The 17,604-nt window shown below is 41.4% G+C and overlaps 1 protein-coding gene across 1 annotated transcript in view; it reads right to left on the bottom strand.

Annotated features, from left to right (window-relative positions):
* The window catches only part of myo3a (myosin IIIA), a 180,065-nt gene that overhangs the window by 144,925 nt on the left and 17,536 nt on the right, over window positions 1–17,604 (bottom strand). The window contains exons 4-6 of the mRNA XM_052016177.1: window positions 16,839–16,955; window positions 2,920–3,024; window positions 832–1,034 (exon numbers count right to left, since the gene is read on the bottom strand). Of these exons, the coding sequence (XP_051872137.1) occupies window positions 832–1,034; window positions 2,920–3,024; window positions 16,839–16,955 (425 nt within the window). The remainder of the gene's footprint in view (window positions 1–831; window positions 1,035–2,919; window positions 3,025–16,838; window positions 16,956–17,604) is intronic.

Genomic DNA, 17,604 nt, shown 5'->3' on the forward strand with positions numbered 1-17,604 from the left:
TTCCCACTCTCCCCTCCCCCCATCTGGATCACCAGCCAACTCTTGCTCCATCCCTTCCCTCCACCTTTTAGACTGGCCATCTCCCCTCTATCTTTCAGTCCAGGTAAAGGGTCTCGACCCAAAACGCCGACTGTCCATTTCCCTCCATAGATGCTGCCTGACCCGTTGAGTTCCTCCAGTATCTTATGCGTTGTTATAGAGTAATAGAATGGTAAGAGCACAGGAGGCTGTTCAGCCCTTTGAGCAACATAACTGGTCCCAACATGGACTCTTCCTCTGTGGCCCAGAATTTTTTTTTCCCGATGAGTAATGATCCAATTCCATTGAAGGCGCAATTTAGTGTTTCCCCATCACTCTCAACCAATGCATTCCAGGTGCTATCTGCCCACCAATGTATGAAGATTTTACTTTTGGTTCTTTTGGTAGTTGCCTTAAGTCTAAGTTCTCTTGTTTTCCACAGCAAACTGTTCCCATCTATGTCTTCTGCCTAGAGCTCTTATAATTGTGATCATGCTTATCACAACTCAGCTTAGCCTTCTTTGCTCTGGGGAGAACAATCACACCTTTTCCACACATTCCTTTGTAACAAAAGACCCTCATCCTTGGAACCATTCCAACAAATCTTTTCGGTCACGTCTTTCCTGAAGTGTGGTGAGTAGAAAGGCCATTTGGTTTTCCTGTGGTAATAACATAACAATTCACCCTATCATGTGAACCCATCAACTGCATATAGACCCTCACCATTTGGAGAATAATTTTGATTGAGGCCCATTTAACTGAAATGCTGGAAGCTCACTAAAAGCAGTAGCAAAAGTTTCTTTCTTTACTCACGGTGCTTGGTGGATGACTCTTGACTTCTCGAGCAGGTACTCTGAGATCTGAGCTCCCATGACTGTCCCTCCACTGGTAAACCTCATTTCCAAGTACTTGCCAAACCTACTGGAGTTATTGTTGATGACTGTGCAGGCATTTCCAAATGCTTCTAACAGGTTATTTACCTGGAGAATCTTCTCCTGCAACATCCTGTTATTTGTCTGTAAGATATAAATTAATTATTCCAAGAAAAAGATTTCTGAATAGCAGACTTAGAAAAAAGTATTTTTCCTTAGCTTATTTCTGAACCCTTTTTTATTTTTCCCAGTTGATGATCCACCTCCAATTATTCTCCTTCAGATAGCACAGGTCAGAAATGGATGTCCCTGCAGTTGTCACTAAAGCCGTTTTATCTCAATAATAGCAACAGAACGTTGAGGTAGGGTAGGTATCTAGAACAGGAAAAGAAATGGTAAAGTGTTTCCTAGAGCTGTAATAATAATGAAAGCATACCAACTGGGACTCACTAATACCTTCCTGCATTTCTTAGTATCCAGCTGAGGTAAGGAGGTGTTTTGTCATCAAGGTAGTTAATCTCAGCTAGAGTGAAAGGATTATGATGTTAGAATTTCTACTCATCTTGATTGTCATCTAATGATTCTAAATGACTCTAAATGAAAAAAATGACTGAACATCAGCATAAGAGTAGGTTTGAGTTGTGTCCCATGTGATTATAATATCTGTGTCTTCAATCATCTGTGTTCATTAACATAACTTGGTCACTTAGGCAAGGTGCTGAATATGTGTCAGCACCTGTGGAAACACACTCTAAGAAGAATCAGTTGCCTTCAGAAGGGAAAATATAAACAGGAAAGAGATTAAGAAGGATTAGAATGCTCCTTTTGCATACATTCTTGCAAAAAATTGATTAACTTTTAAAAATATTCTTAAATGGGACATTAAGAGTTTATAGGTATTATTCAGATACTGGTCTAAATTGTGAACATATATGGGAAACCTTGTGGCAAGGTGCAGTGAAGTTTAACCTTGCACATCTATGGTTTTCACTGCTTTTCCATTACCAAAGACAACAAACCACCCCACCTCACTCCCCAGAAATTCACTCCCAGTGGTTTTCCAACCAATTGTTTAAAGCTGTTAGAAAAGCAATAAAGCAGTTACATAATCAATATTTATTGCAATGTTGGAACAGAAGTTGCAACTTCCATCCAGTCATTAACAGTTTCTAGGATTTGTGCTGTGACTACAACTTTATTGTACCATCAGGAAATTCTGACAAAAATGTTGCTGGTTGACATTTAAGGTTAGATTTACTTCTAATAACACATTCAGTTCTAAAATCAAATATTTTGTTTACTGGGACTGAATGTGACTTATTGATTCACGAATATCAAGAATTCAGCATAACTGAAATCATAAATATATTCCAATTCTGCGCATTAGAATCCAGTGTTCTGTGTAACAGGAATGAACATGAATGTGGTTGGTTACACCACAGCAGCTGCCTATTGTACTCCATTTCCGTGATTATGTGTTACCCAACTTCTGAAATGGAATCAAATTTCGGGTGGAATCTAATGCACAGCTGCTTATATACTGTGTGTTTACATTGCTTACAGAGGATACATTTCTTCTCTTCTATGCTGCTATTAATTTACAGAACATACAGAATAGATTGCAGTATAGAACAGGGTTTGATTCTTTGTAAACTAATTGGGCAGGAATACCATAGATGGGTTGCAATACCAAATTTGCAACTGTCCTGTGTTGTTCTCCACTGACTTGCACTGAGTCTGGTAGCTTTCCCTTTGGTCGGGTTTGGTTAAAATCCCAACCCCTCATCCTTCATGCAAGCTGTGATTTATCAGAAAAACACGGTACCTTTCCAAGGACAGTGAGTTGTTCTACTAAAAAGTGGGTGCTTTCAGTCTTCCCCGCACCACTTTCTCCACTGATCACAATGCACTGAGACAGATAAAAAAGGCACATTAGTCGCTGCAGCCAGTTACTGACATCACAAACAGCATGAAGAGAATAGAAAACATAAAATTGCACAAGGTGTATTTGTTGTGGAATGACAGATACCTGATCTGAATTGTAAGTGATCATAGCCTGGTAGGCAATGTCTGCCACAGCAAAGATGTGGGGTGGATTGGCTGTCTGCTTTGCCCCTACATACAGCTTGGAATGCTGTTATAAACAAAATGGAAAAGAATGATAGTTGTCAGTAATATTTTTTCCTGATGATACTGGAAATGGAATCAAGTGAACAGATCAATTCAGCTGCTATTAAAGGAATTGATGTAAATAAACTGTAAGTCAAACAAATCAAATTTCTTCTTTAATTATAGAATTTACAGTACAGACACAGGCCACTCTGCCCAACTGGTTTATGTTGACATTAAAGGTTAGCATGATTCTACCCCATTTCATTTAATCACTTTGAAATATCTTTTTTTTGTTCTCTTTTGTGTATTTATCTGGCTCTTGAATACAAACTCCAACTGAAAACAGAGTTTGTGTTCTGCAGTTAATGAAATCAAGACCGATATTTTTATTTTCACAAAAATGAAACACACACATATATTCCAACACCACTACAAAATGTCTGCAAAAGCCAGGACTTCCCCTGTCCTCACAAAACTATGAGACACAATTAGCTGGCTTGAAAACGCAAATAGTTAAGGGTTGATTTAAAACCCTCCCCAATGTGAACAATGTGTTAGGGATGGGGAGGAATGATAAGGATAACAAGAATGTTGCATTATATTCCCAGTATGATCCGTGATCTCACAATCACCCGCTGCCATTGTAACCTGAAAACAGCACCAGAAGGCTTTTGGGGATATAATTCGCAGACCAAAGTCTCAGTCTGATGACATTATTGGTGCATAATTTGATTTCAACTGCTAAAATCAGGAGGCTCATAGGAGACCAATCTCAACATAAAAGGGTAATCATATTTGACAAATCTGTTAGAGTTCTTTGAGCTTGTAACTAGCTGAATAGGAAAAGTGAACCTTTTGTACTCTTAGGAAGCCTTCAATAAGGTTCCGTACAAGAGATTATTAAACAAGTTAGAATACAGTGAAATATACTGGCATAAGCTGACCATTGGCCAATGCACAAATAACAGATAGCAGGAATAAATGGTTCATTTTTGTGTTAAGATTCTGTTCCCACTGGAGTGCCAGAGGGATCAGTGCTGGGGCCTCAGCTCTTTATAATTTATATCAACAATTTGGATGAGGGGACCAGGTGTTCTAGTTTGCTTACAATTTGAAGCTGGATGGGATAGGGGTGGTGGCTTCAAGGGGAAGAAGCTAAATGAATGGGTGAGGACATAGAAGATGGAATAAAATGTGGTTATCCATATTTTACAGAAGCAACTAGACAAGCAGCATATTTTTTAATAAGAAAGGGATTAAAAGTGTTGGTGCACAGAGGGACCTGAGTGTCCTTGTACACATATCACAAAAGGTTAACATGCAGGTACAGCAAGCAATTATGAAGGCAAATGGTGTGTTGACTTTTATTGCAAGAGGGTTCAAGTGCAAGAATAAATATGTCTTACTCTTATTATTTTGCATTTTGCACAGGCCTCTCTATCTAAAGAGGGATGTAGTACTTGCAAGAGAGGATGTTCAACAAAGAACAGACATAATTGTCATGAGAGGAGAGATTACGAATCAGGAATTATGTTCTCCTGAGTTTAGAAGAGAGGTGATCTCATTGAAACATAAATAAAAAAGATTCTAAAGGGGTTTGACAGCATTGATGCTAAGATGGTGCCTCCCCGGGATGGACTGTCTAGAACCAGTGGTCACAGTTTTGAGATAAAGAATCAACCAGTCAGGACTGGGAGGAGAAGAAATTTCTTCACTGAGAGAGTAGTGAATCTTTGGAAATCCCCACACAAGAGGAATGTGGAGGCTCCATTGCTGTGCAAGTTCAAGACACAGTTCAACGGATTTGTAAATATTAAAGGAATCAACTGAAATGGGGCTGGTACAGGAAGGTGAAACTAAGGCACAAAATCAGCCATTCTTTTTTTGAATAGCAGATCAGGCACGAAGGGGCCAAATGACCTCCATCAACCATAATGGAGGCCAGTCCTTTTGGGTGCCAGTATACTTGGACTGCTGCCACAATGTCAACCCCCATCTACTGCTCCTAATAGTACCACTATCATTTAAAATGTTTTGATGTATTGGATGTGAATATCACTGGCAGGGGCAAAATTTATTGTCCATCCTTCATAGCCCTCAAGAAGGCAGTGGTGAGCCAGTTGTTTGAGAAGGTACTCTTATGGTGATGTTGTGTAGAGAGTTTCAGGAATTAGATTCAGGAATTATGAAGGAACAGTGATAATATTTACAAATAAAGGATGGTGTGTAATTTGGAGGGGAACCTGTTCCTATTAGCCAACTGCCCTTGACCTTGGTAGAGGTGGTGAGTTTGGGAGATGATGTCTGGGTAGCCTAGACATGTAGCTGGTATGCATTGTGGCTATGGAGGAGAGTAATGGAGAGAATGAATGTTGAGGGTGGCAGGGAATGGGATGGACATCAAGTAGGCTGCTTTCTTCTGCATGATCTTCAACTTTGAGTGTTGCTGGAGCTACACTCATGTAAGCAAGTAGAGTGAATTCTAGTTCTCTCCCAACATGTCTTATGGATAGTGGAATGTCATTTGGAGGTCAGGAGTTATGTCACTTATAACAGGACATCCAGACTTTGACCAGCTCCTATGGCCACAGCACCTATGTGGCTGGTCCAGTTAAGAGTCTGGTCAATGGTGGGCATCCAGGATGTTGACAGAACAGGAAATGCAGATGGTAACACCATTGAAAGACGTCAGGCCCTGGCAGTGTACAGTACCTGGCCGGGTACCAAAAATCTGTGCTGACCAACTGGCTGGAGTGTTCAAGGACATCTTCAACCTCGCACTGCTGCAGTATGAGATTCCCACCTGCTTCAAAACGGCATCAATTGTACTGGTGCCCAAGAAGAATAGGGTGAGCTGCCTCAACAACCATCACCTGGTAGCACTAACATCTAGCTTGATGAAGTGCTTTGAGAGGTTGGTTGTGGCTATAATTAACTCCTGCCTGAGCAAGGACCTGAACCCGCTGCAATTTGCCTACCACCACAACAGGTCTACAGCAGATGCAATCTCAGTGGCTCTCCACACAGCTTTGGAGCACCTAGACAACAGCAAGACATACGTCAGGCTGCTGTTTGTCGATTACAGCTCAGCATTCAACATCATCATCCCTTCAGTACTAATAACCAAGCTTCAAAACCTGGGCTTCTGTACCTCTCTCTGCAATTGGATCCTCGTCTTCCTTATCAGGAGACCACAGTCAGTGGGGAACAATGATAACATCTCCTCCTCGCAGGCACACCTCAAGGATGCTTGCTTAGCCCACTGCTCTACTCTTTCTACACTCATGTCTGTGTGGCTAAGCACAGCTCAAACACCATCTATAAATTTGCCAATGACACCACTGTTATTGGCAGAATCTCAGATGACGACGGGGAGGCATACAGGAGTGAAATAGATCAGCTAGCTGAGTGGTGTCGCAACAACAACCTCACATTCAACATCAGCAAGACCAAGGAACTGATTGTGGACTTCAGGAAGGGGAAGTTGGGAGAACACACACCAGTCTTCATTGAGGGGTCAGCGGTGGAAAGAGTGAGCAGCTTCAAATTCCTGGGTGTGTACATCTCAGAGGGTCTATCCTACATTGACACAACCACAAAGAAGGCGTGCCGGCGGCTCTATTTCATTGGGAGTTTGAGGAGATTTGGTATGTCACCAAAGACTTACGAATTTCTATAATGTACGGTGGAGAGCATTCTGACTGGTTGCATCACCACCTGGTATAGAAGCTCCAATGCAGAGGATTGAAAGAGGCTGCAGAGGGTTGTAGACTCAGCCAGCTCCATCACGGGAACAATGCTCCCCACCATTGAGGACGTCTTCAAGAGGTAGTGCCTCAAGAAGGCAGCATCCATCATTAAGGACTCTCACCATCCAGGACATGCCCTCTTCTCATTACTACCATCAGGGAGGAGGTACAGGAGCCTGAAGCTCCAAACTCAATAATTCAGGAACAGCTTCTTCCCCTCCACTATCAGATTTCTGAACGGTCCATGAATCCATGAATACTACCTCATCTTTCCTTTTCTTGCACTATTTATTTACTTCTGTAATTTATAGATTTTTATGTCTTTGCACTGTACTGCTGCCGTAAAACAACAAATTTCACGTCATATGTCCATGATAATAGACCTGATTCTGATTCTGAATGTTAAGTTCAATGGTTAGATTCTCACTTGTTGGAGATACCAATTGCTTGATCAATATAAATCAATATGGTGTGATGTAATTTGCCACCAATCAGCTTAATTTAGAATGCTCTATATCTTGATACATGCCGACATGCATGCTCCTCATTTTCTGAGGAGTTGCAAATGGAATTGAACATTGCACAATCATCAGTGAACATATTCTCTTATAATGGAAGCTCATTGATGAAGCAGTTGATGGTGGTTGTGCCTAAGGAGCTCTGTACTGATGCCCTGGAGTTGGGATGATTGACCTCTAACAACCACAACCATCTTTCTCGAACGAGATGTGAATCCATTCACCATGCTGCTTGATGCCATGCTTCATCAAATGTTGCCTTGATAGCAAGGGCAGTCACTCTCACCTTGCCTCTGGGATTCTTCTGTTCAATTTTGGATCAATAAGGTGATTGTGCAAAGTCCAAACTGAGCAGGATGCTGGTGAGTAAATGCTGCTCAATGATGGCATTTTCTGCCACTTTTCTGATAATTGGGAGTAAATGGGTGATAAATAAGCCGGATTGTATTTGACCTAGTCAATTTTCCACACGCTTGTGGAGATGCCAGCATTGTAACTATACTGGGACAGCTTGGGTGGAGTCATATTTATTTCCAGACTGCAAGCCTTTGGCACCACAGATGGGATGTGGTCCAGTGCATGCTGCTTACATCTATGAGCTTCATTTTAGATACTCCTGGAGCTATTTCTGGCAAGCCCATGTAAATTTAACTGAGATAGAGCTGGTGCTCTGGCTTGATGATAATGGTCAAGTGAGGTAAGTGGATGATAGAGAATGACAAATTAATGAAATCCTAAAATTGTTGTGGCCTCACATCAAGCTTCACTCACAAGGGAGATCCACTATTTCCCACATGTCTCATGGCTCTGTCACTGGCAGGCTTAACGTGGACTATCAGGAAACTACCATCAATGCTTCTGATAAAACAAATATAATTTTCCTCTATGCAATACTATAATGAAAGAAACAGCAGTATGAATGGTCCTTCAAACTTGCTCTTCTCTTTGATAATTGAAGGCTGATCTTCTTCCTTAACTTTACTTTCCCACCTGAACCCCATATTCCCTATGACCTCAAAAATCTATCAATTTCAGTCTTGAATGTATTCAATAACAGATTATCCAGTCGTATAGTGCAGTGAATTTCAGTGATTTCACCACGGTCTGTAAAAGTACATTCTATCCAACCTCTGCTCCGCACATCTAACCCCCTTTCCTGAGATTGTGGCTTCTTGTTCTAGGCTCTCCAACCAAAGGAAACAATCTGCCAGGATGGCCCTTGTCAAGCCCCAAATGTTTCGAATGAGATCTTCCACAATTGAATTGATAGCAACACATTCTATTTAATACTATAGGATACTTGGAAGCTAAAACCCAAAATGGTCACACTCCAAGAGAGCAGCAAAATTTGCCCTGTAAATTTTCCTGAAGTAATCTTTGTTGTCATGTTCCATATGTGTAAAACTTGTAAGGTTATTGACCAACTAGAGGTTGATGGCAGTTTGGGTTCTTGGTCTTGAGATCCAGGGATGTTCATAATCATGGTCATACAGCACAGACAAAGGCTCTTTGGCTACCGTATCTGCACTGACAATCAAGTACCAATCTACATTCTACTTTTTCCCTCTCACATCACCATTAAGTCCACCCGCCCCCATTTCCACCACATTATTCTCCTGTCACTGACCAACAAAAGGAGCAATTTACACCAACCAGCATGTCTTTGGCATGTGGGAGGAAGTCATGTGAAGGGAACCCATCCGGTCACAGGGAGAACGTGCAATCTCCACAGACAGACAGCACACAAGGTCAGGATTGAACTTGGATGCTTGGGGTTGTGAGAAAACAGTACTAACCACTGAACCACTGTGCCGCTCTAACACCAACATAGGCTTCACCACTATTCCTCAGAAGTATGGAATTGCAGACACAGCTCCCTTTTTTCACCATCATCAACAGTGAAATTGCATTTGGTGCAATTCAGGTCTTGGCCACCCTTTATATTAGTTTTGCAAATATGGTGGAAGCGAGACTCACCCCCAAGTCTGGATATACCCCAGCTGAATCAATCACTGTGGTGTTTCTGCCTCCAAAAACTAAAGTGGATCTTTTGGGCATCAAGGTACTAATTTTTGAAACACAATTGTTTGGCAAAGAATTCAAAAGAAGAGTTGAGAGTTATTTCAATAAATTATTTTTTTTGTATGGAGAAGTTGCTCTTCTTCCATCTGAACTAGAGGAAGTTGCACAGCACCAGCTAATCTGTTTCGTGTTTCCATCCTTGCTATTTTAATTTCAGATGTCCAGCATCCTCACCACTTTGCTTTTATAAAAGAGACGTGGGAGATGTGAACAGAGCGGATGATAACCCTTTCCCATCACTAGGCTTTTGTAGGTTGAGGGTGAATTACTACTGGGCTGACGCCTGGCCATTGAGCTAACCTAGGTGCTTCCCCAAGTGCTGGTTTCAGGCTGGAGGGGAGTTATGGAGATGCCAACTTTCATGTCCATAGATTCGGTAATCACAGTAATCATAGGTGCTTTGCCACAGTATCCTTTCAGGCACCGAAAGGGCATTACTGTGATATTGATCGAGGCACCACATCCAACTTCACTCAGCCATTGACAAATGCAGCACTCTGCGCCGGTGGCAGGTACATTAATTTCTCCCAAAGGTACAGCTGACCTTACAGCAAGGATGCAGTGGCACTGCAAGTGTTTACACAGTCCAACATGGTGTGGTATTCCCACAAAGACAAACAGGAGACCTCCATTAGTTTGAAGCAGATAAACACCATGGAAGTTCCTACTTTCGCCTCATATGGTAGTTAGTATAACCTGGCAGATGAGCTTCACCGATGAGAAAGCATCAGAATTAAAGCTTAAATAAGAGAGGCTGTGCTCTGAGCTTCCAGTGGCTTCTTGCTGAAAATATTCTGGTTCCTCCCAGTTAATTTTCCTTGGGAGTCCATCACAATGGACCAATCAGCTTCCATCCATATTGCCTGTAGTGCTTGTTCAGCTTGTTAGATTTTAAGAAGGGTTGAATCTTCTATGCATTAGAGTCAGAATCAGGTTTATTATCACTGGCACATGTCATGAAGTTTGTTGTTTTGAGGCAGCAGTACAGTGCAAAGACATAAAAATTACTATAAATTACAAAAATAAATAAATAGTGCAAAAGCGGAATAATGAGGAGGTGTTCATGGGTTCTTGGACCATTCAGAAATCTGATGGCGGAGGGGAAGAAGCTGTTCCTGAAACATTGAGATGGGTCTTCAGGCTCCTGTACCTCCTCCCCGATGGTAGTACAGTTGTACTTTTGTGAACTTAATGCAATTTTGAAAAATTATGAAGGCAGAGAGGGGTCATGGAATATCACTGGCAGACAGGATTAAGATAAATCCAATGGAGTTGTATATATTAAGGACAAAAGAATAACTGGGGTAAGAGGAGGGTCCATTAGGGACAGCAGTGGCAATCTATGGGTGGTAAAGGTGAAGTCCTAAATGAATACACAATATGGTACTCTCAAACCTATTCACAAAGGAATCAGACTTTGTTATTGGAGCAGCAAAAGGGAAGGTGAAATTCTAGTACAAATCTTCATAAATAATGAGGAGGTACTCGATGCCTTAGCCAGCTTAAAGGTAGATAAATCCCCAGGGCCGGATGAGATTTATGGGAGGCAAGGGAAGCGATTGCTGTGGCTCTGGCTGAGATTTGTAAGTTTTTGCTGGCCGTAAGTATGGTCCCAAATGACAGGAGGACAGCAAATGGGGCCCCTTTTTCAAGAAGGGCGACGGGGAAAAGTTTGGCAATCAGAGACCTGTGTGCCTCACATCAGTTACAGGGGGACATTATTGGAAAAAGTTCTGAGGGACAGGAATAATGATCACTTGGAAAGGAAGGGATTAATAGAGATTGAATCTCTTGAGGAGGTAACAAAGTGCATTGATGAGGGCAGTGCAGTAGATATGACGTACATGGACTCCAGTAAGGCTTTTGACAAGGTCCCACATGGGAGACTGGTTCAAAAGTTTAGGGCTCCTGGGATCCAGGACAAGTTGACAAACTGGATCCAAAACTGGCTTGGCAATAGGTGACAGAGGGTGATGGTAAAGAGTCATTTTTGTGATTGGATGCCTGTGACTAGTGGTGTTCCACAAGGATTGGTGCTGGGACTCTTGCTGTTTGTAACATACATGAATGATTTGGATGTGGATGTAGGAGATGTGATCAGTAAGTTTTCAGGTGACATGAAGATTGGTGGATTTGTTGACAGTGTGGTTACAGGGTGATATTGATGTGTTGGTGAAAAGATATGAGAAATAGCAGATGGAGTTTAATCCTGATTAATGTGAGGTGATGCAATTTGGGAGTATTAAAGAGGCTAGGACATACACCATGAATGGTAATGTCCAAGCGAGTATAGAGGAACAGAGGGACCTTGGAGTGCAAGTCTAAAGATCCTTGAAGGTGGCAGTGTGGTTAAGAAAGCATACAGGATACTGGCCTTCAATAGTTAGGGCATTAAATACAGGGAGATTCTGCTCCAATTTTATAAAACTTTGGTCACACCTCAGCTGGAGTACTGCATGCATTTCTGGTCACCACACTATAAGAAAGATGTGATAACACTGGATAGGGCACAGAGGAGATTGACCTTGATGTTGCCTGGGATGGAGTATTCCAGTTATGAGGAGAGACTGGAGAGGCCAGGTCTGCTTTCGCTGGAGTGGAGGAGGTTAAGAGGGGACATGATTAAGGTATATAAAATTATGAGGATTAAAAATAAGGTTGACTGCAGGAAACTTTTCCCCATATCAGAGGCGAATAAAACTGGAAGACATAGAATTAGGTTAAGGGGAAGAGATTTAGAGGGGTTCTGAGGGGGGTCCTTTTTTAACCAGAATGTGGCGAGTACCTGGAATGCACTGCTGGGTTGAGTGGTGGAAGCAGAGATGCTAACACCATTTAAGAGCTGTCTAGGTAAGTACTTGAATGGTCTCAGCATAGAAGGCTGTGGGCCAAATGCTGGATTAAGGGATTAATACAAAATGGGATTGTGAGTACGGAGGAGAATGAAAAGAACTTTCAAGGGGATATGGACAAGCTGTGTGAATTGGCAAGAACATGGCAGATGGAATATAATGTGGGAAAAATGTCAGGTCATCCACTTTGGTGCACATGACAAACAAAATTATTAAATGGTGTGAAAGTAGATAGTGTCAAAAATAAATTCAAAGATACTTAGATATGCTTGTACACAAGTCAATGAAGGCTAACATGCAGGTGAAGAAGTTAGGAGGGAAAACAATACGTTAACCTTTATTATGAGAGGATTTGGTAACAGCAATAAGGAAATATCATTTTAATTATTTAGGGCCTGCTGAGGCAGCATCTGGAGTATTGTGTGTAGTCTGGTCTCCTTACCTAAGAAGAGATGTATTTGCTACAGAGGAAGTTCAGCAAAGACTTACTATACTGCTTCCAGAGATGACATGTTTGCTGCATGAAAAGAGATTGAGTAGATTGGGAAAGTATTCTCCAGAGTTTAGAAGAATGAGAAGAGATCTCTTTGAAGCTTACTTAAAGGGCTTGACAGGCTAGATGTAGGAAAGATGTAGGAAAGGAATCTAGGAACAGGAGGCACAATTTCAGAATAAAGGGCCATTTAGGACTGAAATGAGAAATTCTCTACGTTGGCAGGCTGTGGAGGATCAGACATTGTGTTAATTCAAAACAGAGATTGACAGGATTCTGGACATGAAGGGAAGCAAGTGATATGGGAATAGTTCTGGAAAATAACACTGAGTAAGAAGATTGTTGAATGGTGAACCAAATTTAAAGGGTCAGTTGTCCTGACTCTGCTTCCATGCCTTATGTTCTTATGTATGTTCTCTTCAACCCTGGTGTTGTGGCTTAATCTTTCACCCACTCCATGCATGCTCCATAAATGATGGAACTGGGTAATAAGAATAATCAGTTGCACTCAGTTTTGTCTATGCTTCATTGTGTTCAATTTGCTCTTGTAATGGGTTAGTCATTAACTTAGACAAAAGTCTGATGCAATGCCTTGTGGCCTATCCTTGATGAATGCAGTTTGCAGATGCTGAAGGCAGCCAACTCTCCTGCTGAGGATGGAATCATTGGCAAACAATTTATTACTGACTGTCGTCACTTAATGATTCACAAACCTTCATGCCTGAACTAGTGCCAGTCAGAGAAGATGGACCTTTTATTGCTAGAAGATCATTTCAATCTATATCTTCAAACTGCTCTCATCATTGTTAAGCAGTACAGACTACTTACAGCAGGACCTTGCACACAGTTGTTTCTCTCCATTGGAATTAAAAATAAGTTCCAAGTCTAAACTAGCATAGGTTCTATAAGCAGATTCCTCAGCATAACTGCTGGAGAAACACAGCAAATTTGTACTTCACTATTGGAATCCATGATGAGTCCAATGTCAGTGAGCAGTTGGAAAGAGCAGCCAACAAGTTCAGAAAACCCCAGTGGATTGCAGTCAACAATATCTGGACTGACTGCATGGGTTTCAAACTTCCTGACACTCACAAGGATAATTACAGGCAGCTTTGCACACAACTTCCCAACATGTTGGCTTCTCTGCTTTCAGTTCTACTTCACCAGATATTATCCAAGTCTTTTGGTTGCCATTCACTATTGTTACTAATCTGTAGTGCTACCATTGTTATTTGACAAATATGGATCTATCAGATGCCTCGGTTCCTCCATTTTATTTTAGATCTTACTTTCCAAAGAGTATCAATCCTTTTCATTCTTCCTAATAAAATGAATACCCTCCATTTACCCCTTTAAATGTTCACTTGGTATTACATGGAATGATTGAAAAGTCTGTGAAATCACGCAGTTTGTGAATTTGGTTTGTGGGCTGCCTGCCCCAGTTCTCTTATTACACCACCTCTGCAGCAGCAATTGACCAATTATTGACCAATTATCTAGCCCTTTTTCCTTGTCAATAACAGTTTATTTTTAAATTTTATTTATACACTTTTGGAGGATCTGGGCACTGCTGGCAAAGCCAACATTTATTGCCCATCCTTAATTGCTCTTGGGAAAATGGCAATGAGCCATCTTCTTAAACTGCCACAGTTCTTCTGGTGAAGATTCTACTAGGGCAGGATTCAGACCCAAAGACAATGAAGGAATGCAAAATATTGGGATAATGTGCAACTTGCATATGGCATGTTTTCACCTGCCTGAAGCCCTTGTCCTTCTCAATGATAGAGGTCAGGGGTTTTGGTAAGTGCTATTGGAGTAGTCTTGATGAGTAACTGGAATGCATTTTGTAGATGGTACACATTGCAGCTACAGTGTGACAATGACGGAAGGAATGAATACTCGGGGTGGTGGATGAGGTACGAATTAGGTAAACTGTTCTGTCCTGAATGGTGTCAAGCTTTTTGAGCTGCTGAACTTGCACTCCTCCAGCAAAAGGAGAGCATTATATCACACTCCTGATTGTACCTTGTGGATGGTGGAAAGGCTTTGGGTTGTCAGGTGATGAGTCACTCACCCCAAGATGTCCAAACTCAGACCTGCTCGTGAAGCCACAATATCTGTGTAGCTGCTCCAGTTGAGTTTCTGGTCAGTGATGACCCCTCAGATGTTGGTGGTTGGGGACCCAGAGAACATTAAGATTCTCTTTAGGAGACAGGTATTGCATGGCACTTTTCTAAGGCAAATATTATTTGCCACTGATCAGATCATGTATCAATATTGTCTAGATCTTGCTCAATGCAGACATGGGCTGCTTCATTTGCTGAGGTGTTGTGAATGGAATTGAACATTGTTCAATCATGAGCAAACATCCCCAATTCTGATGTTATTATGGAAGGATGGTCATTAATGAAGCAGCTGAAAATGATTGAAATTAGGACACTTCTATGAGGAACTCTGGCAGTGATATCCTGGGGGGTGGGATGATTAATCCCCAACAACCACAGCTATATACCTTCAAGCGCCATATGACTCCAGCCACTGAAGCCCTTTGACTTCAATTTGATCAGAGCTCCATGATGCTAACACACTCAGTCAAAAGCACCTTTGGCATCAAGGGCGATTTCATTTCATTTTGGGATTCAATTCCTAGTTTCATGTTTGGACCAAGGCTTTGATAAGGTCTGGAGCCAAGTGATCCTGGCAAAAACCCAAATGGGCACTGATGAACAGGTTATAAGTGTGTAAGTTCAGTTTGAATGCACGATCATTGTGAAATAGGTTATGGTGAGAATGTATTGGGGAGGGAGGTGTGTGGGGGTGTCAGTTGTCAGGGAATTGTTTATTATTTTGACCTCATTTTCCACCATTATTTTCTAATCACTTTTTCAGAAGAGCAGGGAGTTAAAATGACTGCAAGGTCCGTAGTGCTATCAAATGATGCTTCTTAAGTAGTATATAAGACAATTCCATTGTCCCCTTCAACCCTGTATTGTGATTTCACCCCAATCCTACGCCTATATGCCCTTACTGTTCCACTTGATTTTAGGAATCAAGTCTAATGTTCCAGCAAGAAGATTGTGTTGAATATTTCTCCAGTCACTAACAACCTGTAGACCTCAGTTAATAAATAAACCATCAGGCCACAGAAAATAGCAGCAAAAGTGGGGCAGTTGCCTTTTCATCCTAGCTCCACCATTCAACAAGATCATCTTCTTAACATTATTTTCCTGCCTTATCCCCATTTCCTTTAATTCCTCTTGAGGAATCTGTTGATTTCTGTTTTGAATGCAATCAATGACTGAGAATCCATTGCCCTCTTGGGAAGAGAATTCCAAAGTTTTGCCACCCTCTGAATGGTAAAAACCCTATTTGAGTCCAAAATAGCCTAAACCCTACCTTGAGACTGCAAGCCTTAGTTTTGACTGGGGGGAAACATCCTCCTTGCATCTACTCTGTCCAGCCTTTATTTTGTATCTCACCTCCAGAAGAACTCTGGAGGACAGAGGCCAAGCCTACTCAGTCCCTCCTCATCCGAGCGAATTTACATCTGTTTCAATACTTAAGCAAAAATATTTTTTTTAATTAAAACCCAGAGAAGTCAATTTGAAAGGAATTGTAAGCTCATCTTTTACCTGCCATTTACAATGTTAATAAAGGGAATATGCAAGTTTTGAATAACAAAAGTTTGAACATGGAAATGTTGAAGGAAATTGCATGTATGCTTCTTCCATCTAGTGGGATGTTAATGATCTTTTATTGATGCAAAGAAAACCAAACAATTGTGCTGATGTCATATTCTGTGAATTATTATCTCCGATTGAAAGTTGGAAGCCTTTGAAATGGAATGTAGATTTAATGTTCTTTTCCTGCTATACTTATCTAGGGGAAAGATACCATCTGCCTTCATCAAGAGGTTCACAGCTTCTCAACAGAATCAAACTGTAAAAAAATCTTCTCCAAAGCGCATAAATAGTTCAATTCCATTTAAGACTCTAACAGAAACAGTTTTACTGTTAAATAGATAGCTTTCCAGAAAATATTGTCACATCAAATTATAGTGAAAAGTGAGACATCTGGATCAATTCTGTATTACAGTCACAGTGAGTTGCTAGGCTGAATAGTTACTATGATTAGTAGCTAACCTCTGAGGAATAGATATCCAGTTTTTGGAATGGATTAACAGCGATAAGGATGTCTCCGACGTAAGTATATATCTGCTCCTTGCTGTAACGCTTTTTCAACTGTTCAGTGACTGTACTCTAGCAAGAGACAACAAATGAAAAATGGCATAATTAAATAAATTAAGTGCATGAAATTAAAACCTGCATATTTACTGTGACAGGATTTGGAAGTTGTGGGATAGATGGCAAAGTTCTTTTCGGTGAATAAAGGCATGGGAAATATCTGGCTCCTCCTTCGGAAATCAGGCTCCAAGGGAGCCTGCAGTCCAGGAGTAACTGGGTTTACCGATATTGGCTTGGGTAAGATTGTAAGATAGTGGGTGTGAGTTAATGGTTGACAGCATAGTTTGGATGGGACAGTTGAACGGGGGAGTTGGAGATAGACTGGGTACAGATAAGGTGTGGGAAGGAGAGATTATTGGTGCAGGGTTTTAGGGATTGTGCGTAGGGGGGGGTGGGGGGGCAGTCCAATGAATTGAAAAGGAAAGTTGGTGTGTTTTGTGCCGACTGTGGCTCTCCTGTTCCACAAGCAGTACTGGAAATGCTTTTAATCTCTTCCAGCCAGCTGTCCTGGACTCTTTACCGACCAAGTGTTGCAAAGCCTGGAAAACGTAGACAGGTCAGGTGAAAGTGAAGTAAAAATCTAAGGTGCACAGTTCCATTAAAATTTACACCTGTCTGCTGGCAATGGGTTGGTTCCACACGTGTGGACCTCAGCATGTTAAAA

This window comes from Pristis pectinata, chromosome 5 (assembly GCF_009764475.1).
Source record: "Pristis pectinata isolate sPriPec2 chromosome 5, sPriPec2.1.pri, whole genome shotgun sequence".
NCBI classification, from domain to species: Eukaryota; Metazoa; Chordata; class Chondrichthyes; order Rhinopristiformes; family Pristidae; genus Pristis; species Pristis pectinata.